At 45.8% G+C, this 23,946-nt stretch overlaps 1 protein-coding gene across 1 annotated transcript in view; it reads right to left on the reverse strand.

The window, feature by feature from the left end:
• Window positions 1–362: 362 nt before the first annotated feature.
• LOC138612804 (reelin-like) overlaps window positions 363–23,946 on the reverse strand; it is a 98,347-nt gene continuing 74,763 nt past the window's right edge. Inside the window, exons 23-64 of the mRNA XM_069686255.1 lie at window positions 22,041–22,178; window positions 21,723–21,909; window positions 20,919–21,124; window positions 20,613–20,784; window positions 20,155–20,361; window positions 19,805–20,040; window positions 19,523–19,680; window positions 19,223–19,430; window positions 19,036–19,112; window positions 18,377–18,535; window positions 18,086–18,280; window positions 16,376–16,649; window positions 16,139–16,279; window positions 15,854–16,031; window positions 15,685–15,769; window positions 15,401–15,583; window positions 15,117–15,285; window positions 14,851–14,956; window positions 14,501–14,727; window positions 14,167–14,390; window positions 13,778–13,928; window positions 13,415–13,673; window positions 12,985–13,234; window positions 12,670–12,838; window positions 12,416–12,556; window positions 11,958–12,135; window positions 11,056–11,249; window positions 10,713–10,963; window positions 10,443–10,597; window positions 10,129–10,343; window positions 9,765–9,942; window positions 9,513–9,688; window positions 9,319–9,425; window positions 8,965–9,207; window positions 8,336–8,511; window positions 8,174–8,247; window positions 7,734–7,895; window positions 7,471–7,628; window positions 7,042–7,267; window positions 6,729–6,926; window positions 6,372–6,470; window positions 363–941 (exon numbers count right to left, since the gene is read on the reverse strand). Coding sequence (XP_069542356.1) covers window positions 845–941; window positions 6,372–6,470; window positions 6,729–6,926; window positions 7,042–7,267; window positions 7,471–7,628; window positions 7,734–7,895; window positions 8,174–8,247; window positions 8,336–8,511; window positions 8,965–9,207; window positions 9,319–9,425; window positions 9,513–9,688; window positions 9,765–9,942; window positions 10,129–10,343; window positions 10,443–10,597; window positions 10,713–10,963; window positions 11,056–11,249; window positions 11,958–12,135; window positions 12,416–12,556; window positions 12,670–12,838; window positions 12,985–13,234; window positions 13,415–13,673; window positions 13,778–13,928; window positions 14,167–14,390; window positions 14,501–14,727; window positions 14,851–14,956; window positions 15,117–15,285; window positions 15,401–15,583; window positions 15,685–15,769; window positions 15,854–16,031; window positions 16,139–16,279; window positions 16,376–16,649; window positions 18,086–18,280; window positions 18,377–18,535; window positions 19,036–19,112; window positions 19,223–19,430; window positions 19,523–19,680; window positions 19,805–20,040; window positions 20,155–20,361; window positions 20,613–20,784; window positions 20,919–21,124; window positions 21,723–21,909; window positions 22,041–22,178 — 7,387 coding nt within the window. The 3' untranslated portion in view covers window positions 363–844. The remainder of the gene's footprint in view (window positions 942–6,371; window positions 6,471–6,728; window positions 6,927–7,041; window positions 7,268–7,470; window positions 7,629–7,733; window positions 7,896–8,173; window positions 8,248–8,335; window positions 8,512–8,964; window positions 9,208–9,318; window positions 9,426–9,512; window positions 9,689–9,764; window positions 9,943–10,128; window positions 10,344–10,442; window positions 10,598–10,712; window positions 10,964–11,055; window positions 11,250–11,957; window positions 12,136–12,415; window positions 12,557–12,669; window positions 12,839–12,984; window positions 13,235–13,414; window positions 13,674–13,777; window positions 13,929–14,166; window positions 14,391–14,500; window positions 14,728–14,850; window positions 14,957–15,116; window positions 15,286–15,400; window positions 15,584–15,684; window positions 15,770–15,853; window positions 16,032–16,138; window positions 16,280–16,375; window positions 16,650–18,085; window positions 18,281–18,376; window positions 18,536–19,035; window positions 19,113–19,222; window positions 19,431–19,522; window positions 19,681–19,804; window positions 20,041–20,154; window positions 20,362–20,612; window positions 20,785–20,918; window positions 21,125–21,722; window positions 21,910–22,040; window positions 22,179–23,946) is intronic.

Here is a 23,946-nt window from a genome sequence, read left to right on the forward strand (position 1 = left end):
AAAAATCGTTGTTCAGTCTTTAATTTTTTTCTTGTTTTCTCCTTTTCCCGTCGTGCAAATCGTTCCTTCGTTCCTTCTTCCCACATCCGTTCCAGATAAACGAGGGAAAGGAAACAGAACCCAGCACCCCCCCTCCCCTTCCCCCCTTAAAAGCATATGAATTAGTAGAAAACGAACAAACAAATGAACAGAACACCACAGTCAACTCATCACAAAAAGAACCCACAGACACACAGAACAGCAAGAACACAGTACTCTTTTTTTTTTAATTTTCTTTTTTCAGCTTCTTCATCACCGGTATTCCTCTTAGCGGTCAGTATCATCGTCGTGGTCTTTCTCCTGGCGTACTGGTTGGTTCCTCCCCTCCGGCGGCTCAGTGGAACAAGGAGGCAACTCTCCAATCGGCTGGTCAGTTCAGCAGTGATATATTATCTCTCAATTTCACAGTGTGGTAGGAAAAGGAGGATGAGTGGAGGGAGGCGGGAGTGATGGGGAGGTAAGTCAGAGGGAGGGTTGTCGGAGGTGTGAACCAGAAGAACCACAGCAACAATCAGAAAACAACTAGAAACCCCGACCGTCCTTAAAAAAAAAGTAAAAGCTCCTTTCTTCTGAGTTTCATTCCCGCCGACCCGTGTGGTTGGGAAGGCCTTGGTTGGCTGCCGTAAACTGTTTGAATGGTTTGTTGCAAAGGTAAGGAGAGATGGGTGAGGGGAGGTCTAAGGCTGACTGGAATCCACTGGTGGACGGGACTCGACAGGACGACGTGTCGTCAGGAGGAAAGGGATGAGCGTGGCGGGTTGATGTGTGATTGGCAGGTCAGAGGGCGAATCCCTTCTCGGTAGATTCAGGCACGCTGTTGCAGTGCCCGCCTCTTGCGGCTGTAGTAGTGACGCGCGCCGGTCTGTCTGGCAAAGTTCATCATGTAGTTTTGTTTACGGGTGCTGCAGGGACACAAAGACAGTGAAAGAGGAAGGGAACGGGGAGGAGGGTGAACATTAGTGACCGAGTAAAGGGCGCTCCAACTCCACACGTTCCCATGCACACACTCTCACCCGTGCATGCAGATACACGAATGGTTGAATGCAGCTTTCGCACTCGCTCACACCCAGGTTCATGCTGGCATTTTTAATCATGTTTCAGCCACAACCTCAAACACTCAACAGCTGTATGGGTCTCATGGCTCGGAGAATGGGCGGCACTACTCTACACAACTGGATTTGTTTACGTTCTGCACAAATGAGAGGCAGCTAGATGGTGAACAAGGCGGTAGAACCAGCTACATGTATCCAAGACCAAATGTCACAAGACAAGACATAGGACACAGAGTCTACAGACATACTACCACAGATACTAGAGGGAAACTCTGACTCTGAGTGTTTGAGGTCAGAGGTCAACAGCCATCACTGGGAGAAAAAAAAAAAGAACTAAATCAAAGTCAGAAAAGTGCAGGGTCGGGGGCAGAGAGGGCGTGTTTTTGAAACTAAGAGACACAGAGAAAAGCTGCGGAGGATCGCTCTTGCTTAGCCTGTTCATTGCCTCTTCCATCCAGCAGGGCGGTGCCAGTGAGCCAGGAGTGCAGCCAGGGCAGGCAGGGGCCTCTGCGAAGCGGGGGGGGGGGGGGGGTATCAGGAGGGGGTAGGGGGAGGGTAGGTATGGTGCGTGTGTGATGGTAGATGCTGAGGAGGTGAGGGTGTCAACGCTGGATGAAGGGGATGGCTGGTGATTATCGTGTGTCTGATTGTGTGTGTGTGTGTGTGTGTGTGTGTGTGTGTGTGTGAGTCAGGGGCGGATGTAGACTTTTTTCACTGGGGTGGCCCAACTGGGGCACTGACTTATAAAGGGGTGGCATGAAGCATGTGTCCACACAAACACACAAATAGCATGTAGTAACGCTTTTTATCTCCATTTATCATATCTACTTTGACTACTGACGTTAAAGTATCTAAAAGGTGTATTCCTGTGCATATTTTTTAACTTTACAAAGTAAAACAACAGAGCGGCAACATCCTCTAAGCTTAAAGTGATTTTTATCCCGTGGTCGGAGTTCTCTCCGGTTCCGAACGTAGAATAAGTAGTTCTGGTGAGATGCCAGGGTCATGAAACCAACAAGTTTGACCCTACAAAAACAACACGCAGGCACTGCTGATCCATTTCCAAAACACAATCATCTTCCTACGATTTCATACACTGCGCCTTTTTTGGCACTATTTTCTTTCTTGACAAATCCAGTATCACAACGCCTGCGGCAGGCCGGTTTCTCAGGTGACGTGATCCATCAGCTGTTTCTAAGAGAACACGCTGGAATTGGTAACGTTGTGAGACGAAGTTTGTTGTCACAGAGGAAATACATGTCGAAATGGTGCGAATTTGGGATTTTCCTGGCTGTAGTAATAACAATTCAAAATTTCCTTTCCATGCACTTAGATTTGGAGTTAGAGTTGGATCTGTTGTTAAAGGTAAATCTTCCTCATCAATTTCATAGTCCGACATGTTTACTTCAAAGATGACGCGAATCAGTCAGAATCAATGTGAAACGGCTACTTTGACGGCTGACCTGAGAAACAGGCCTGCCGCAGGCGTAGTGATTCTGGATTTGTCAAGAGAGAAAATAGTGCCAAAAGAACGGCGCAGTATATGAAATCGGAGGACGATGATTTTGTGTTGAAAATGCATCACCAGTGCCTTTGTGTTGTTTTTGTAGCCTAAAACTTGTTGGTTTCATGACCCTGGCTTCTCACCAGAACTACTTATTCTATGTTCAGAACCGGCCAGAACTCCGACCACGGGACACGGTGAGAAAGCTAATAGCTTTGCATCGACTACACTACCAGCAAGTATTTCATACAACTTAGTGTCCAAAAATCAGAACTATTACTTTAATTCTTTAAGGACTCAGAAGGAGGATGTATGTCCAGAGTAACAATTTAAAGTGCAAACAAAAGAAGCTAGCTGCCTGTTGCAACACAGCCCACATAGTTGATGGTTTAAGCTAAGTCCCGCCCCTGACAAGGCAATTAGCCAATCATAGTTTAGGATTTTGGGGGTGGCCACCCCTCTGGATCCGCCCCTGGTGTGAGCGCGTTTGTTTTTCTGATCTCTGGTCAGAAAGTAGAGGGAGAGTGAGGGGGGAGCTCCTGGCTCAGACTCATGGTGTTGTCGTCAACAGACAGGCAGACAGCCATGAGCGAAACAGGTGATGGAGAGCTGCTGTCGATCCATAAAGCCATGCAAGGAGCTGGATGGAGGAGGTTAGTCAGATGAAACACCGGCCTTCATTTGAAATCAATGATGCGAGACGCCCTGCGTTGCAATTCATGTTGGTTTATGAATGAGAAAGACTGTCAGTGCTTTGGCTGGAGTGAGATATAGCTGGACCCATATACAGTTAAATATGTCAAGTAGGATTGTGTGAGTTTATAAATTAGCAGCTGGGTCGAACCAGCAGTTTGCAGTCGAGGTAGTAGAGAGAACAAAACAAACAGATAAAGGTAGAGTGATGGACTACATCACACATATACACACAAACACAGTACCATTGACATTTGTATGTACATTATTACATTAAAAATGCCTTAAGCATGTTAACTGCACATTCAAAGCATTTAAAGAACGTGTTTTGATCAGGCGAAATTGTGTTTCAGGGGATTTAAATCTCATTTCATAGAAGAGTTTTGTTTAACAGCCCTGTTTAACCCTCCATTCACTGTGTCATTGTTTATATTGTGTTGTTTTCTGTGCTAGGAGATGTCTCTCTTTAGATGTGTTTGTTGGTTAGTTTTAATAGGCAAGCCTCCACCTGGTCACTGTGAGCAGCTGGCCTGCTTGTTGACCTGCCTGGGGCTCGAGTTAAGGTATGAACATGACTGCGGTGATGATGAGGAGGGCTGGGCGTGTCAGTGAGTGCGCAGTGTGTCAGGGAGAAGAAAGGGTGGGGAAGGGTGAGGGAGGGGGCTGCATTCAGGAAGAGGCGGAGAACTTACCTGACACTACAGCCATGCCAGAGGGAGCAGAATACAGAAGAGAGCAGAGGTTAGAGCGCGAGAGGGGGGAAGCAGGAGGAGGAGGGGACTGCTGTCTCGCAGAAAGGTCTGGGGGGGTAGGAGCCCCGGCCTGGGGAGGCAGGGGCCCAGAGAGGGGAGAAGGGAGAAGAGAGGAGAGGCATAAAGATAGTCAGAGTTTGAAGGAGGAAGAAGTGATAGTGAGTGGAAAAGACAGAGAGAATGAGGAAGAAAGAATGAATGAGAAGAGTAGTGAGGGTGGAGATTAAGTGACGAGACAGCAAAGATGAAGGCAAAGTGAGAGGTAGAGGTGAGGACAAAGAAGAAAGAAGTAATCCATCCGTTGTGTGGCAGAATGGGCAGCGAAAAGGGAGAGAAAGCGTTTTGAGGAAGAAGGAGGAGGAAGGTGATGAAGTAAGGTAGGGTCAGTGCGGCACAGGCAGAGGAGGGAGAGCAAGACCACATGACCAAACACGTTAAAGCAGCAGGGAGGAATCGCAGGTGGAGCAAAGGAAAGGATTGAGCAGGAGTAGGAGGGAGAGGAAGAATGTGTGAAGGAGTGGAGGAGTGGCGAATAGAGAGAAATAAACAACAGAGCAAAGTGTGAGGATCACGGTCACTCTTTTCAGCAGACACTGTTGAAAACCGTGGGAGTGCGAGGGAGGGAGTGGGACAGGTCACGACCACTAAGACCAGGGACAGCTCAGGTTAGGCGTAAGTTTGTGTTTGTGTGTATGTGGAACTTTGTATTAACTGTACATGACTCATTAGAGTACCTAACATCGCATGACTGTTGTATGCAGCATTTGAAATGCATTGGGTACATGTCTGAATAGACAAACGGCAATCACATGAGAGGGAACATTGTTCTGATACCCACAGCGACATGCAGAAAATGCATTGAAAATGCTTAATGATATTGCCATGTTAAGAATATGCTAGATAAGTATGATCATGACATCTTCAGTGCCCCGTAGAAGCTCCATTTTTTCCATTTGTATTTGAAAACTGGTTTTGTATTGATCCTGTTTACAGACTACTGTAATTAATATGTAGAAAGAGAAAGACAGGAGGAGAGAAACTATCAGCAAATCAGTGAAGGGTGTCTGCAATTTCCTTTTAATCTAATTTCAGTATTTCTAAGAATTAATTATTCCTAATAGAATGAAATGTAGGACAATTTTTGCACATGAGACGTGAAAATGTAGAAAAGAAAATAGACAGTAGAAAAGAGACGCAGCATCAGAGATGAAGCCACCTTCTCAGTAGAGAACCCTAGGACCCGGGACCCAGGCGGTTTTATGTGGGCAACCAGTTCCGGGTCGGGACTCGTTCTACAACCCCGGATTCTGGGTCTGTTCAAGCAAAGTGCAGCTTTGGCCACAAGGTGGCACCAATGACCCGGCCGAGCAAGTGCTCCAGCTGCTGTTGCTCAGGAGGTGAAGGGTCAGATCACAGGTCAGACTTGGGCAACACGCATGATAGCAAGCTAGAGGATGGATTATATGCATGGCCAGGCACAGGGGAGAAGGCTGCGTCACATTAGGTAGGGCAAAAAGTTTTGTTTGGACAACTGACTAACGGTAACTTGTTAATAGCAATCAGCTGTGAAGTCGGTGCCGACTGAGTCTGTTTACCTCGGTCGGGGTCGGTCTATGTTCTGCATGGGTCCGGGTCCCAGTTTCAAATAATAGACGGATCCCATTGGGTTCTGGGTCGTACATTTCCAGGTCTCTTTGGGTTTGGACACAAGATTTTGGACCTGTGAAGAGCTCTACTTCACAGTTTCCTGTATTTTATAGAGAGTGATCTTGGTTCAGGGCTCTGTGCCTTATAATGGCCACAAGGGGGCGATATTAAAAAGTAAACATTTAAATGAACAGGTATGTGAATGAGTGCCTCCAATCTTCTCTGCTTCAGTATAAAAAACAGTGGAAACAATTTGAAATTGTCAAAATTTGTGATACATTTTTTTTTGTGTATTGTGTGATGTATGTTGTTCATCTGGGAGAAGCATGGGTTCTACAAGACACTGAAAGTATGATGCTCTGACAGCAGGAGTTAATCTGTCGTACACAGAACAGTCATCCACAAACAGAACCCTTCACAGCAAAGCACACTCAGTTTAGACTCTGCTTGCCCGACACCAGAAGCTGCGATGAGCTTTTGTTAGAACTGCCAAGAGGAAGGTTGTAAGTGTCGAGCAGCACACATGGATATGTGCTCTCAGTGTATGAATGTGTTTGTGTGGAGTAGAGGGGGCTGCTTCTATGGGTGTGGCTTAGGTAGAGGAGGAGACAGGGGCAGATAAGGGCTCTTTTCGAGGGGGCCAGTCTGGGGGGACCTTGGGCTGGCAGGGAATTGGGTACTCACAGAACTACTTCCACATGGTCCAGCGCCCACTGGTCATGTCCTGCACCGTCGTGGCGGGGCTGCCACCACCGCATCATCACCCCTTTAACCCTCGCCTCTCTGGAGAGACCACGGAGACATTATTGGGTCAGTGAAGATCATAGAGCCTTTAAAGTTAATGACACCGCTTTAAACAGAATTGTCAGTACACGTATCAGTATCATCAGTTCTAGTAAGGCTCTTATTATAAAGGATACAAATAAGTTGTGACTGCTTTAATAATGAAACATAAATTATACAGGAAAGTTTTATAGATAAGAAATAAACCATTGCAAAGAAAACTCTGGTTTAAACTGAGTGTATCTGAGCGTCACTCACAGCGGGATGTTGTAGGACACTCTCTGTGCCTTTATGAAGTCTTTGGGCTGGTGCTGTGCGATTACATGCCAGCTGACTCCGTTGTTGACGCTGTATTGCAGCAGCACGGCCCGGTCGACTGTGTCAGCCTGATCCAGAGCTATGTTACAGCTGTCTGTCTGTGCCACGCTGCCGATCTGCAGCACAAACATGATCTTACTGCAGGGAGACAGACAAAGAGAGACGAAAAGGGTCATATCATGTGAAGAAAAAATGCAGCTTTGAGGTATGTAAGTGTATGTGACAGTTTATGTACAGTATGTTTTGGTAGTACCTGTACCTGGCTCTAGTGAGGTCCAGCGGTTTTGTAACTGCCTGCCTCATCTTACAGCCATTGAAGTAGAGCGAGTCTCCGTGGGCATGCGGTGACAGCTGCCCGCAGCCGCTGCCCACTCCTCCGCCCTGGATTAACTGCCAGCTCTCCTGAGACACGCTGCCGGACTCAAAGTTGTCCTTGATGGAGCTGGGCAGGTCGCTGCTGGAGAGGGAGCAGTCGTCACCTTTTGCGGTGAGAGGAAGCAGAGGCCAAGTGAGGAAATAAGGTTAATAAAGATAGCAGAAAACAGAGATATAAACATTGCTAGGACATGTTTTAGCAAGTGCGAGGAAAAACTGTATTCAAGATTTTGCATTTCTTATGAAATAATAAAAGAACCATGTTTGTGTCTAGTGGTGTGAATAAAATGTGCTGTTTGTGGCCCACCATGGTGTCCTTCATCACAGATGCAGACAACTCCACTTGTACAGTAACCATGGCCGCTGCAGACCCCCGGACAGGCCTCGCCAATGTACACATGGTCCACTCCCCAGCTCTGCCGCTCTCCTGTCCCCTCCTTTTGAATCCAGCGGAATTGAGTAGCTCTGGAAACATACAGCAAATCACTAACACTGCTTCCAACTGAGTGAAGCGTTGCCTCTTGTTCTGCTGATTTACAGGTACAAAGTCAAATATTTGTGCGCTCCTACCCCGAGGAGACGTGGTCTGGCAGCTGCACGGTGACCCTGGTCCACGTTGAGCTGTTGACCGGACTGTAGATTGTGGATTCGTGGAACTGGAATGGAGAGCAGCCCACGTTGTTGACTGAGGAGGGGAGGCACTCTGACTGCACCAGCTGCCACGAATCTGACCTAAAGGGCGAGAGGAGAGTGAGCGCTGAAAACCTTTACACTTAAAGATATCGATTTCTTATGATGAATTTATAAATGTTGAGTGTAGTGCCAGGATGTTTATTGGCTTCTGAGAGTATTACCCTGACTTTAAACACTGATGTTTGAGATCATGTCTGCGCATAAATGTCTTTTTCCACCATAGTTGAGAAAAAATTGTTTGCCATTTTTATGTGGGAATAGGAAAGATACAGCATCAAACAAAGACGTGTAATAAAGACCTCTCCTTGTCTTGTTACCTTGCATCCTTCCTGTACTGCAGCAGGACAGAATGCTGGTCTTCACAGGTGTCTGTCTCACAACCGACAACAATCTGCAGCAACAACAGACACGAACAGTAAACGACAAAGGCCTTCATGTATAAGACACATTTAATACACGTCTCTTTAACAGCACTTTACCTTAAACTGTAGAATATATCCAGGCTGCACGATGAGTTCTCGAGTGGCCAGGATGTTGTGTGTCCTGTCTTGGTTCTTGTTTGGCCAGTACAGGTGGAATGAGGGGTTTCCACAGAAGCCAGCTGTGCGCACAGCGTTAGGATAGAAGCTCCAGCTCTCCTCGTGAGAGATACCCTCTGGTTACAGGCAAAAAGAGTCAAGAATATAAATTCATGTCATGTCAGGCGAGTTGTCAGACTCTTATTTCATCAATAAACAAACTCACTATCGGGGTTATTATAGTTAACGAAAACTAAGACTTAGACGAAAACTAGCAGTGAAAAAAAAATACAATGACCAGTGCAACACAAACTAAATGGAACACTTTGTCCTATTGTGTTTGACGAGAGACACTGGTCCAAAAAAAGAAACTAGAATGAAGACGACACAGTAACTAACTAGTTCCAGAAGGTGGCAGCAAAGCAACATATAGGATGTCGGCTCCCGTAGAATACTTTATGTGCAAACCAAAAACAAAAACTAGTCAATTTCTCAAAATAAAAATAAAACATCTTATGAGCTCGTAAAACTAAACTGAAAGACTAAATAAAAACTAATGGAAAATTAATATATAATATAATTTTGCTCACCATCATCAAATGTGTCGAGCAGAGTGGACGGGTTGATGTCCGACCCCCCCACCAAGATGTTGTCTATGGCCCACTGCGCTCTCTCCAGGCTGGGGGTGGCCAGGCCCGAGGAAATGGTAAACGGTTGCCACCAGCGCAGACGAGTAGCATTTGTCAGAGCTCCCTCTGGGAGGACGATATAATCTCTCCTCACCGACACGTACTTCAGATAGTCCATCTCGTGCAGCAGCGTCCAGGAAACACCTGAGGAACAGATGTGGACAGAAAAAGAAGGGAGATAAGCAGGGAGAGAAAAGATTATAAACTGATGATGATGAAAATACACAATGCACTTTATGCATGTTGTCACTGCACCTCCATCAGTAGAGTAGTCCAGCAGCACTCCCTCTCTGCGACAAGTTGGACGGTGGCACATTGTCATGTTATCTTCACTTCCAATCCTTGCCCAGTACTCAACAAACCTTTAAGCATAAACACAGTTTAAGATGCACTTAGAGCACAAAGATTACAGATAAAGAGAAAACTTCTCACTGCGGGTGAGTACTGACTTTGCTCCACGGAGGTCCAAATCAGCAGTGACAGCCTGTCGGGCATCAGCCCCTCCAAAGTAAAGGGCTGTCCCCTCGACCAACACACCACAGTCTGTGCAGGGTCTACCGCCCTCCAGCACCTGCCACTGAGGGCCTGCTGCCCCCTCCCAGTCAAATCGCTCCTTCAGAGATGCCTGCAGAAAAAAACCACGTCAAGAGGTTGTTTTTACAGGTAGATTTCTTTCTGATTGAGTGAAAGCCAGACTCCACCTTTAGAGCAGAGCTGGCGTAGCAGTTTGGTCCAGTGAATCCTGGGTCACAGAGACAGCGCTGATCCAGACAATCTCCATGTCCCCCACAGTGGCCGTCGCACGCTGGCCCGATGTAAAAGTTCTCCACGCCCCACTGGATGTCTGAGTGCTGCTGGTAAAACCGGAAGCGCACCGCACTGTGGAAGCGACAGGAAAGGTTTCATGCAAACATTGTTCATGATTTATATGACAATGATTTTAATCATTTAAGTGACAACAATTTGATCTACAGTATCTATAATTTAAGTACCATTAAATATGAAGCAGAACTGTATGTTTTGTCAAAAGCGTGTGAAGCTTGATATGAGGTGGGGATGACTCACGTGTCAGCCAGGCTGTCAGGCAGGGGATAGACCGCCCTCTTCCAGCCATCAGCCGGGAAGAAGACTGACGGCTGGGAGACCTGACCTCCACAGCGGGGGTCGGCAGGCAGGCACTGAGGCACCAGGTACTTCCAGGTAACTCCAAAGTCCACTGAATACTGCACGTGAACTTGCCGGTCAGCGTGACGCTCGGGAACACTGCAGCCAACGCCAATCTAAACCAACAGGCAGTTATTCATGAGGTAATGTTACTCTTATAGCAACACAACCAACGTCACACGACACAAATGAGTCATCTGAAGCTCATAATTTACCTTGAACTGCATGACCCAGCCCTTGTCGGGAATAATATCATGAGTGACAGCGTACACCTCTCTCCCATCAGCATTGCCACACACCATCACTCCATCAGGAGAGCTGCAGAAACGCTGCACTGAGCAGTCCTCTGAGAACAGCCAATGATCGCTCACTGAGAGCAAAGAAAGAGAAGCACACGTTAGATTTTTAAAAGCGTAAGATGTTTTTTGAGTTGTTACTCTTGAATATCAATATGTTTTTTAATTGAGGCACAGATTAAGTTATACCTATGGGTGTTTCCTCCTGCTCGCCCAGCTGCCCTATCCTTCCTGACGTCTCATCGGCAGGAGCTCTCTCATGGTTTGGAAGCGCCACCCCTCCAAATGTATCAGATATCTGCGCACGTGGGTCCGAGCCTGCAATGAGGACGTTATCCAGAGCCCAATCACTGTGGTCTAGTCCTTCATGTTGCGGCTGCCACCAGCGCACACGCACTCCTTCCTGGCGGGCAGCAGGGGGCAGCAGCACATTCACAAACCTGAACACAGACAAAAACATGAATAATGTCAAAGATATCTTGCTTCACCCTTTCACTCTAATAACCATGTGTCAATGGTGAAAAATACTCACCCGGGCTTGGTGTACAGATCATAGAAGATCTCTGTCAGCAGGTGCCAGTTGATTCCTCCATTCAAACTGTACTCCAGGAGCACACCCTGGTTTCGGTTGCTCGGTGGGATCATGCAGCCGTACATGAAGTAGAACTGGATGAACTCAGCGTTGGTCAAGTTCAAGTCAACGGTCATCAGCTGACGGCTGCAACTCTGTGCATAGACAAACGGAGAAATCAGCCAGTGCAGGACTGTGATGGATGGATGCCTGTGTGTCTGTATTTGCAGTATTAACCCTTCTAAAAAAAACAGTTAGAAAGTCTCAGGGAAATACATGTTATTTTTAATATTATACAGACCCAGACGATCACTCTTAAGAGGGTTTCCCGGTAAGTGATTCCATCCAATATCATCCTGTCAATTCACAACACTGCCTTAAGTGCCTCAGGGAAAACTTAAGCTGCACATAAGGGCTGACAACTACTTACTCTGTGGTCTTTTATTTATCATAACAGTGTTATACTTTAAGCAGCATCCTTCTGATACTGTAATATGTCTAAGTATATCGGTATCATCTGTTGGCCTATATTGAATGAGCATGTCAGTGCTAGTGCATCTAGCAGGAGCTGAAGGGTTAATGCATGTTTTTTTTCACGTGAAGATACCTTTAGCCGGTGAAGAACACAAAAACTTAAAAAGAGACGTGTGAGGCAAAAACAAGATTGAGAATTAAAAGAAACCTGTGCATAGTGCATACAGTAAATGCCTCAGAAACTCTCTATTCAGAATCATAATGCATTTAATTGCCTTCAAGCTCCAACAAATCCGAAGAGAAGACAAACGTTTTAAGTGAGAAAACAAACACAAGATGGAACAAGAGAAATTTAAATAATCAAACAATGAGGGTGGATGTATATTTACCCCACTGAAGTGCAGAGCAGCCCCAGAGGCCACGGCTCCACACACAGTGCTGAGTTTCCCACCAGTGAGTACGTGCCAGTGGCTGAGCGAGGGAGCTCGACTGAAGCTGTCCTTCAGCTGGGAGGGCAGAGGAACCACAGGCTCGTCACAGTACTCCCCGCCCCACTCTGTGTCACACCTGGGCGGGATGATGGAGTCAGATAATCACATTCATGGACAAGCTGGCCATTAAGTATAGTTCGATTAATTTAATATTACAGCACAAAGGTATGCAGGATGCAGTAAAGTAACTCGGTTCAGAAAAAACTCCACATACAAAAACTCTGAAGTTAAAAAACTAAATCTAAAACAACATGGACACATAAGAAGTTCTGCAAAGCTTATGAAAATATAATATTTTACTTTATCAATACAGACATTCCCAATAAAAACGTTGATGTTTTAATGGGACTACTCACACGCAGGAGCTCTGTTGGCAGCGTCCGTGTCCAGAGCACATGTCTGGGCAGCCATCCCCAATGTAGAGATTATCCAGAGCCCAGGTCTGCTGCTTATCAAAGGGAGCCTGCTGGAACCAACGGAACCTTGTGGCTGGAGACCTGAAGACATTTTTGTTAAAGTAAATTATATATCACTCATGGGCTTTATGGTAAGAACGTTCTTCAGAATTGGTACTGGTTATAAACTACAGAAGTTTGTCTACGTGTCTGACCTGGCATATGATGGGATAGGCAGGGTAACACGGCCCCACTTGTTGTAAGTGTCAGAAACCAGCAGCCTCTGCAGGGTGTAGGAGGTGCAGTCAGGGCTTGTAGGCAGACAGTCTCTGACCACAGGCTGCCAGGTCAGACCCAGATCCAGAGAATACTCCAACTCTACAGCTGCATAGAAAAAAAGAGTTTTAACATTACGTATGTCAAAGAAACAACTGCCAACACAAACAACTTGACAGTCTAATAAATTAATACAAAATGTTAGGATATCTAATAGAAAGAAGATGAAGTTAAACATGCTTTTAAACACTTACAGTAGCAGGAGTTGGTGACAGAGCAGGAAGCAGAGAAGTCAAACTGGATGAAGGCGTCTTGACCCAAACTGATGTCAGTGGTAACAGCGTAGCGAGTGTTGGACTTCTCTATGAAGGCGAATGCAGGCCCATCGGAGCCACAAACAGGCATACGGGTTCCTCCGGGGTGGAGGAGCCATGAGCGCCCGTCGATTGATGAGAAATCATCTTCCAAAGGTCCCCATCCACTCGCACTGCCACCTACGACCACCTAGGGAATGAAAGATAAATGTTTGCAAAGTTAATGTGAAGAAGGATGAACTGGGGGATGAAGAGAGACGAAATAAAAAAAGGTTGGATAGATTAAAGCCATGATGTTTCGATGCTTGAATGGAAATGATTACAGGAGTTTAAAATGGATGGATGGTTGATGGATCCTCACTTACGGTACCTGGTCAATGACCCACGGGCTGTAAAAGTGTCCGTTCTCAGAGGGCTGCCACCAGCGGAGGCGAGTGGACGGCGTGCGGGCCCGCAGCGGGATCTCCAGGGCCACCAGACGAGCCTGATTACTGCTGTTGCTGAAGAGGAATTCCTGGAGCAGGCCCCAGGTCAGACCTCCGTCCACAGAGAACTGGAGCAACACCGGCTGAGAGCGAGGGTCTGGAGCCGCCTTACCACAGCCGAGGCGAAGGAAGAACTGAACAAACCTGCAAATACAGCCGTTAACGCGTGAGATTATCACTGAAATAAGTTAATTCAACATCACAAAGATATTGATTGTATACTGTATATGTGGGATGTTTTCTTATACCTGGCATTTGACAGGTCCATGTCATTGGTGACCAACATGCGCAGGCCATCCTCGCTGAAAAACAGATGGTTCCCGCTTGACATGATACCACACTTCCTGGATGGTTTACCACCGCTCAGAAGTCTGAAACGCTCAGCATCCACAGCTCCCCCTACAGACACAAGTGCGTACACACACACGCACACACACAGTAAGAAACAAAACAGTAAACACATAATCATAGACACATATCATATATGATACTAACAAAACAGGGAAACTTAAGTCCTAAAATAATGTCAAAATAATGTTATAAAAGTAAAATACGCTTTTAGGGCACAATAAGAATAGAGTCTGAAGCTTCTACAGCATGCTTCAACAGACTAGTGTACATAACAATGATGATGTACCTTCAAAGTCCTCCTTGAGAAAGTCAGGGTTGGGGGTTTCAGGCACAGAGCAGTCAGATCCAGAGTAGCCGGGGTCACACACACAGTGGGTGCCACCTACACAGGCCCCGTGACCATTACACATGTCCTGACACTGTGGGCCAACGTAGATGTTGTCTAGTGCCCATGTTGGAGGAGCAGAGCCAGTTGAAAAGAAACCCTGATACCAACGGAACCTCACTGACCTGGGGGAGCCGGAAATGCAAGAATTAGTGCACTAAAAATGTCCACTCCAAAGTTTCCCCTCATTTTATTTTTTTTTGCATCTGCTCTGCAGGATGAATCCATTCCTTACCCGCAGAGGCGAAGCTTGCCAAAGTGAATGACTTCCCTCCTCCAGCCCTGAGTTGTACCAGGGAAGTAGATGCTGGCAGGATGGAGCTCCGTGGAGCACAGGGACGAGGGCTGGGGTGCGCCGGCACACAGGGGCACCAAAAGGTGCCATGTGGCGCCAAAGTCTCGTGAGAACTCAAGACGTACTGGGTGGGCGGACGAGCTCTCAGCTGTGCAGCCCACATTAATCTGGAGAGACATAATCATACACAGTGTCAACAAAGATGATGAGCCACGAGTTATGTTTTGAATTAGCGAGTATTTAGATGTTGCTTTGGAAAAGAAGATGTCATCGAGGCTGTGTTTATGTACCTCAAACTGGATGATAGTGTTCTCATTTACGTCAATGTCCCTCGTGGTAATGGAGTGCTCTCCAAGCTCGCTGGAGACAAACACCATGGCTGACTCATCCTCCTCCCTGCATCTCACACACACACACACAAACACACAAGATTAGTCAATTGTAAAAAACAGCCTTTTGCAAGTTTTATCACCGTCGGGCTCATGAATAATATAAAATCACAAACACTGCCAAGGCTGTGACATTGTCAACATCCCAAACTTAATGTTTTTCTTACAGTCCGGTCTTCTGATAGGGGCAGTAGAGGCCGGTGTTTCCCCCGGGGAAGAACAGCCAGTTGGACTCATTCGGGCCTTCCTCAAAGCTGTCTACCACCACCGGCGTGTTGTGCAAAGAGCTGCCGTCAATGATGAGGTCATCTATTACCCACACCTCCTCCTTCTTACCTGAAGGGTGGAACATTGTGATTATTGTGAACATTTATTTTTTAACAGTTTCCAGATTGAATAATACAGAAAACAAAGGATAAATAACGTGCAACCACCCAATGAAGCCACTCACCACTGTTGTACGGCTGCCAGAGTCTGAAGCGGGTGGCGTTGGTCTGAGCGCTGGCAGGCAGCGGCAGGTGGAGGAACAGGGTGTCAGTGGAAGCAGGGAAATAAAACTCATCTAACATCAGCCAGCTGATTCCTCCGTTCACAGAGTACTGCAGCAGCACTGAGTGAGAGCGCTCCGGGACACCTAGAAAAGCCAATAAGATAAACAATTATTACAACAATCTGAGAATAAACAACCTTTTATAAAAAACACCTCTAAGCCAACAGGAAACAGTTTTTTATTACCTTTAGTGATGAATTTGAAGGAGAACTGGATGTAGAGAGTGTTGGTGCAGTCCAGATCCCGTGACACGATCATGCGTAGGCCGTCCTGCAACGAAACAGACGAGAGTAAGTGATTTAACAGTATAATTAATGTTCTTGATGTTCTCTGCATGGTGATTAGGACCCTTACCCCTTTGAAGATAAGGGCCATGCCAGATTTCAGGGGCTCTCCGCTCAGAGTTCCCCTCTCTGCTCCGTACACCTCCGGCCACGTCTCCTGCTGCAGGTTCTCATTGAAGTCCTCTCTCAGTACAGAAGGCAGAGGGGACAACGGCACACAGTGTGCACCTCCATAACCTTTGTCACACCTTTATGAGAACAGTGGGAGTGAAGTAACAGTAAGATACATTTACATGCAGGCAGAAACTACATGTGAAAATGATAGAGAGAGAGAAGAGAAGACGGATTTACTTACACACAGCGTCCGTTGTCACACAGGCCATGACCAGAGCACATCCAGGGACAGCCAGGGGCAAGTAACACGTTATCTAGAGCCCATCCTTCTGCCCCTGGGGTGAAGTGGGTCTGGATCCAACGGAACCGAGTTCTGGGAGAACTGAGGGATTCAAAAGCCAGTCAGGAGTTAATAACCTTTAAGAAGATATACAATACTGTCTACTTACTTTGGGAATAAAGGTTGAGAAATACATACTTAGCAGCACTGGGCAGGTAGACGGTGATCCTCCTCCAGTGTTTGTACTGGGTCGAGGTATAGACGGAACTCTGAGTATACCCAGCGCAGCCGATGGCAGGGGGCACACACTCTGGGGTGATGAGGGCCCAGTGGTGACCGCAGTCTGTGGAGTACTCCAGTCGCACACCATGGGAGAAGGAGGTGGACTTACTGCAGCCCATACTCAGCTCAAACTGCAGGAATGATGAGCCTGACACCTCAAAGTCCCAGCTCTCTGCATATCTTGGTTTCTCTGTGGACACAGAGAAAAAGCAACATTAGTTTTGGTATTTAAACAATGCTTAATAAGAAACATGTCTGTAAATAAACATCAATCTGGTTACAGCATTAAACAGGACAGGAAATTCCACTGGGATGAAAACACATTAAACTTTATTCAGCTGAAACAGTTTCATTAAAAACTGTCTTAAAGGAGCAGTTCACCCCTGGAAAAAGCCACTGTCAGCCAAAGCTGATGTTCTCTGTGATCGATAGAAGCAATAATATTAGAAATTTGCAACATAGCTGTGGAGAAAGTTGTACAAACAGCTCGTGGGGTTTTGCCCATTCTACATTCCTCTTAAAAATCTTCAGGTCTGCAGTCTACATTTCAAACCTGATGATTTTGAACGAGACATGACATCGGAGGTGGCGTCTTAGATTGAGGAAGTGTAGTTTAGCGAGCTCCCTGGCCCCTGCCAGATGACGTGTTTTACGTAGTTTGGCAGAGGTTTTCCAGGGCCCGCTGGAGAAGTGGATAGCGTCCTCCAAAAGCACAGAGCGAAATTGCATTTTTTTCCTACCATAATGGCATTAGCTTCCCATAATAGCATGATAGCACTGAGGCTGAAAATCGGCGAACTGGCCTTTTAAGTGCAATGTGTGTCTTCAGGCAAAGCAAGAGCTCAACCACCCACCTTATCTCACTGTCAATGCCATATGAAATGAAAAAAAGTGTACACCTAAAACATAAACTAATAGTCCAATTCAAGTCCAATCCAAACTCAACAACAGAGTTGAAAATGAAAAGTAGTGCCGCGTTATGTGTGCATGTTTTGGTGCATAAAAGAACAGTCAGACAATCATTGCTAACACGAGGGGCAGAGGAGCTTCCTGTTTATATTTGGGTTGCCAAATTGCTCTTGCTGTGCATGCTTAATGAAAGGGCCCAGTTGTAATGTAATATTTGCGCAAAGTAAATCGGCTCACAGCTTGATGCAAGCATAAATAACAGGCAGAATGCTCATTCAGGTTTGCTCTCATTAATAATTCAGGACCCCCGGCACCACAGTAAATGGGTTATTCAATTTCAGCCTGTTCTGTGCGTAATACTGTGATGTTACTGTGTAGCCATTTCTGTGGTTTGTTTATTATGTGTGTGTATGAAAACATGTGGTATACTAGATGTGCATACACTTATTTATCCTTACCTTTTTTAATTATAAAAATAAACTGAGTAGTTCTGTGGTTTTACATTCATTCACTTTAACACACTCACATCAGACACTGCAGCTTCACTGATGAGGTTGCGTGTGAAGTGTGTTTCTCAGGGGCCACTTGACAGCGACTGTTCAGGGAGCATCACAACACTCTTTCCCTTTCAATGCAGTTACATCTAACAAGCCTGCACTCAAAAGCGCTGCTCTCTTGTTTTGTGTGTATAAACAGTAATGTGTTTGTGTGACTTACTATCAATGGCCTCAGAGTTGAAGGTAAGTGCTGTGTCCAGAGATAAACAGTCCACGGTCACCTCCCCACCCTGGATACGGTACCAGTTGTGCCTCAGAGGCGTGCTGCCGTCGAATTTGTCATGGAAACCTGTCCTGGAGCTGTCGTTCATACCGATCAAGACATCATCCAAAGCCCACTGAGCGGAGTGTTTCCCTACAAGAATGGAGAGACAGAAGTAAAGTTAAAAAACAAAACTACTAGGGTAGTTTTATTACTCTGTTTGATTTTGAACCCTTATAAAGTTCAGACCTTGCTGTGGCTGCCACCAACGAAACACTGTGTAGGGGGTTTTGGCTGCAGACGGCAGCTCAATAGTCACCACCTGGGGCTCCAGGAAGGAACTAAAGTCTAGTTCCCTCAAGAACTGCCACTTAACGCCATTGTTGGTAGAAAACTGGACAAGGACACCTAAAATCAGAGAAAAAGAACAGACAGCACTTTTAGGGAGGGAATGTTTTTCCTAGATACAGATACAGAAGTGAGTCATTTTAGCTGGAAGAGAAGAAATAGAATAAAACAGAACTGAATAAGTCCAGAAGCTTTGATTATTACAGACACGCTGTTTAAGAGGCTGGCAGTGTTTTATCTAACACTACAGAAACAATCAGACTGAGCCTTCAGCACTGCTGCAGGCTACAGATCCACTATCAGCTGAAGGATGTACAGAATAAAACAGAAAACATTTACACTTTGATTCTCCATTACATAAAACTCGAGGACTAGATCTGTACCAAACAGCCTCGACAGGATCACAAGGCTGATCAAAGTCAAAGTGTAAGAAGGAACAGATGGAAACAAGCCAGCGGTGAACAGAGTACGTCGTTGGGAGGTGCTCTCTAAAGACTGCACTGTTGAGGAACAGCCACATGAATGCAGCAGAGGGCCTAAATACAGCATGTGATAGTTACCTTCGTTGCGCGAGCGAGGCCTAGTGCAAGTTGGCCCCAAACTCTTGCTGCCAATTCGGATGTAGAATTGGACCAACCTGTGTGTAAACAGCACTAGTTAAATTTCATTTACCCTTTGAACAGCCACACATTTAACTGATTTCCAGCGCTTACAAATGAGATTCTAATAGGTGTGATTTCCACTCACCGTGTGTTGCTTGTGTCAAGAGGCACTGTGTGAGCTTCTCTCCTCCCAGGGCTACTGAAGTAAAGAGCTTTGCCCTCACCGATGATGCCACAGCCGCCTCCAATTTGTCCCCCACTCAGGCTCTGCCACAGTGGGCTCAGCTTACCCTCAAAGCCCTCAGTCAGCTCTGGGGGACTGGCTACTGATGGGACACAACTATCCTGCTCCACTATGGAAAGAAACAGGAAATCATTGGGGTGAAAACCATAAAGATATGTAATGATCTGATTTGTTTTTCTTCCTTCAGTAATTGCCATGTACCTGTGAATCCCATATCACAGAAGCAGACTCCAGAGATGCAATCTCCATGTCCCCCACAGTGGTTTGGACAGGGCTCAGAGATGTAGACCCCATCTAAGGCAAAAGGTGGAGCATCTCTGTACATGCTGCTCTCCTGGAACCAGCGGAAACGGGTTTTACTGGGAAAGGGAGATAAAAGTCTCCGTTAAAATGATGCAATCAAGTGCTAATAAGTGTCTATAATATTACAAAATCACTATTACAACTTATCAGATCCAACTGCATGCCTGTTCCCATAGCTACCTGGCTGCAACATTGCGTGGTATGACCACAGTGACACGCGTCCACTGTTCAAAGTCTCCAGTGTTGTAGACAGTGGGCTCTCTAAGCTCACGACCGCTGCCCTCACAGACACCTGCGCCTGGGGTCCCGGGGTAACAGCCCTCTCTCACCAGGGCCCAGGTGCGACCGGCATCATGGGAGTACTGCAGCAGGACTGGGGCAGACGCGCTGAACTCTGCCTCGCAGCCTATGTTCAACTGATGGAGGAAAGAGGGGACAGAGCATTTAAGAACAGTTCTGATGAAGATGTAGTTGTTAGCCTGTTTCTCAAAGAGGCACGTTTAAAATATCTTCTGTTTCCATGCATGTACCTTAAACTGAAGGGTGTAGCCAGGTCTCAGGGCCAGGTCCCTGGTAACGGCCACCCTGTCTCCATCGGAGCGCCCAAACACCATGGCAGAGGGTGTTGGAGCACAGAAGCTGTTGTTGCTTTCCCTCTCCATGCCTTCATTTCCCAGCATGAGCCACACACTCATCTGGTTCAGAGGGTAGTCGAATGCTGGCTTCTCATAAAAGTTCTGTGGAGAGAGGAGACAGGCAAGTTTACTGTTGTGTGTTTGGTTAATAGGTACCAGTGTCTGAAGCAGAACAGATTTCCTGTTAGATAAATGGATACACTTCAGGAAAGATTCAAGATTTTATAGCTGTTCTATCTCAGTTCGGCTGACACTTTTATCGCATCAGAAGAAGTAAAGTTGAAGTCGAAGCTTCTGCACGAGGTTAAAGCGAAAGTTACAACAAGGAAAAACTCCTCAGATTGATTCCTAACCTGTGGTAGAGTTGGATTGGCCATTGGGATGATGTGTTTCTCCCTCTCCGACAAAATGATGACATCATCAATTGCCCACTGGTCATAACCGTCCCCAGAGTGAAGAGGCTGCCACCAACGAAACCTGGTGGAGGGGGTCTTCGAGGCCAGGGGAAGCTCATAGTGGACAAAGCTGAGAACACAAGAAGAGACAGTTTATAGATGATACTCCTTCAAACCTAAAAGTCTTTTCCCATAAAGGAATATCTTGTGCAATGGTAAACACAAGTATCAGTTATCCCCTTTCTTCATGCGAATGTTTCTCACCGGGGCTTTGTGAAGTCAGTGAAGTACATCTCTGCGATGAGGCCCCAGGTGATCCCTCCGTCGTTGCTGTACTGCAACAGCACTCCTTCCTCCCTGCTGTCCGCCTGGTTACACTCTGCCCAATCTCCGCCCACCCGCAGGTAGAACTGAACAAACTCCGCCCATTCAGTGTCCAGGTCCCAGCTCACCAGCTGCCTCAGCCCAGCCTGAAAACAACACACACACATATATGGTAATACATGTGAGGAGATGCCCCTTTTTAAACTGTAGCATGGCGAGTTTCCCGTCGTCCATATATAAATATTGTTTGTTTTCCCAGTAGCTTCAATCTATGAATAAATGCTACTTCAAAATTTAGAGGCCTGTTTCCTGGTAACAGCTGCAACAAGTATATTTCCAGCTATTTGTAGTAATTCAGAGAAAAAAATCAAGGAACAGGGTCCAGAGGTCGACAGTTTTTGGCAGCAAAGCTAGAAAGTAATCAGAGATTGCATACAGTGCCTCCGCCAAGTTTGCACAGTCCTCCAAATTAGTTAATTTTAATAACACTAAAACATTTTTACATTTTTGTTCTTGATCTGGATTCGAATCAAAACACAAGGACAATTATAGGATTGTTGCGCCTGATTTCTGTCTTAGAAGTAAGTGCCATAGTTTATGGAAACATGTGAAAATGTTAAAAAACTTGCACCAAACACTAGATCACTTTTTCACAACTTTAATCTGTTAACTCGTTTCTTGTTTGATAGCTAAACAAATGACCAAAATTTAAATTCTTGAAGGAGTATTTTATAGTTTTTATACCTTACTAAAGTACAGAGACGATCCAGATGAGACCACCCCACAGCCCATGTCAGGGGTGACCACTTCTCCACCGATCACCTCCTGCCATGTGGCTAACAGTGCATCCTGGGACTCAAAGTCAGAGAGTACACTGGAGGAGAGTGGGGAGGAGGGCTGGCAGTCTGTTCCAGAGAAACCATCATCGCACCTAAAAGAAAAGACAGTAAATGAGCTTCTTATTGTTGCCATCTTTATAATTCACACAAACATCCATCAAACAATCTTTTTGGGTCTCCATAATAAGTGATATTTAACACGTGTGTGTGTGTGAAAGCTGACCTGCAGTGTCCATGGTCACACCAACCGTGTCCGTGGCACATGTTAGGACACTGCTGACCAATGTAGATGTCGTCCAGGGCCCACTCATCCTGCTCTCCGTAGTAGTTCTGGATCCAGCGGAAACGTGTGGCGCTGGACCTGAACACAGAAGGCACACAAACACACACACGAACACAAACACACACACACAAACAGACACAAAATACAAAGTCTTATAGTTTCACACAATAGGGGCTGAACAAAATGTACATAGGCGGAAGAAAAATTGCAATACTAGTCATACCATGTTAAATTGCATCACATGATCTCTGCATGTCAACCACATCATCATGTTATTCTCATTAATCTGTCTCTACTGGGGAGAGAGATTGGTGGATTAAGTGTTGTGGCAGGTAAAGATTAACCTTATCACATGTTTGTATGTGTATCCGCTCTGTGTGTGTGTGTGTGTGTGTGTGTGTGTGTGTGTTGAGGGATGCATTTGTGTGATATGAATGTCAGAGAGAGGGCAATATCATCGTGATATAATCACTGTTCAAGCTATGCTGTGGGTGTGAATGTGTGTGCTGTGTGGGTACATGTTTGTGCACGTGAGTGGCCTATCACTGCTTGCTGTTGGGTGCATGTACAGCAATGACAAATGTTAGCAGAGGCGTCGACAGTCAGGTATATTGGGGATTATATAGCATGGAGGTTTCTTGCTCCGCTGCTTCGGTGACCCATATCAACTCAGACCACCACCTGCTCATAGTGACTGTTTTATTATCATTTACTGCCGTGACCCTGCGACCTCTCATATCACCCTGCAGGAGATTAGACCACCTTTATTTAGGAGCTGGGTAGTGGAAGGAAATGGAGGTGGAGGTCACGGTGCTCAGTGAGGAAAGGTTTATGTGATTAGTTGAGTTGATATACGGTGAGCTCGGGCTGTAACAGCACATGTATTCCTCATGAACTAGTCAGGATGACTGGTATAGTACGGATAGTTACAGTATTGTTAGCCTAATACAACACATGGAACACATATTCAAAACTTGAGTTCATCCTACAAAGCTTTGGCAGTGAGTTGGCTGTTCATCGGTTTCTAACACAACGACTCACGTTATCTGAGCTCATGACGGCTACAATAACTGGTATAGCAAACACAGTGAAAGCCACAGTTGGAAGAATCTCCAATTTTTTTGATTCAATACTTCGGAGAACTGCATTTGGTATTATATTATATATTTTCTCTATTTTCCAGACTAGGTGAATTGAACCAGAAATAAAGTGTGTGCACCTCATTTGTGTTGGCATCTCTCAAATGCATCTGTTTAAATAAGGGCTGAGCTGCAAACCCTAATCTGGAAAAAGATGAATGTTAACAGATGTGGATATTTTACCATACTTAGTATACTTAGAGTTCCTTCAAGTTTGGAAAGTTTTGGAATTCAGTTGGAGCCAAACTGACATACTTTAACATCATTTTAGTGTTATTTTAGATTACCTGCCTCACTAGACGTTATTACCTTCCATGTGCAGTACATAGAAGGAAACGTTAGCTGTTGTTTGTCCATCTGCGCAAAGAAACAAACCAAGACCCAAAAATGTATTAAATATTTGAATAAATACGTGTATGTGCTGAGTGAGAGAGAGTGTGTTTGATTATTTTGAATTAGAAACCTCCATCCATCCATTATCTATTCCGCTTATCCTGTTCAGGGTCGCAGGGGGATGGAGCCAATCCCAGCCGTCATTGGGCGAGAGGCAGATCGCCTGTCAATCACAGGGCTGACACATAGAGACAGACAACCTTTCACGCTCACACCTACGGGCAATTTAGACCATTAATCCCGACGAGCGTGTCTTTGGACTGTGTGAGGAAGCCGGAGTACCTGGAGGGAACTCACGCATGCACAGGGAGAAC

Source organism: Semicossyphus pulcher, unplaced genomic scaffold, assembly GCF_022749685.1.
Source record: "Semicossyphus pulcher isolate SPU_LCO1_2020_fin unplaced genomic scaffold, fSemPul1.0.p SCAF_8, whole genome shotgun sequence".
In the NCBI taxonomy this organism is placed as follows: domain Eukaryota; kingdom Metazoa; phylum Chordata; class Actinopteri; order Labriformes; family Labridae; genus Semicossyphus; species Semicossyphus pulcher.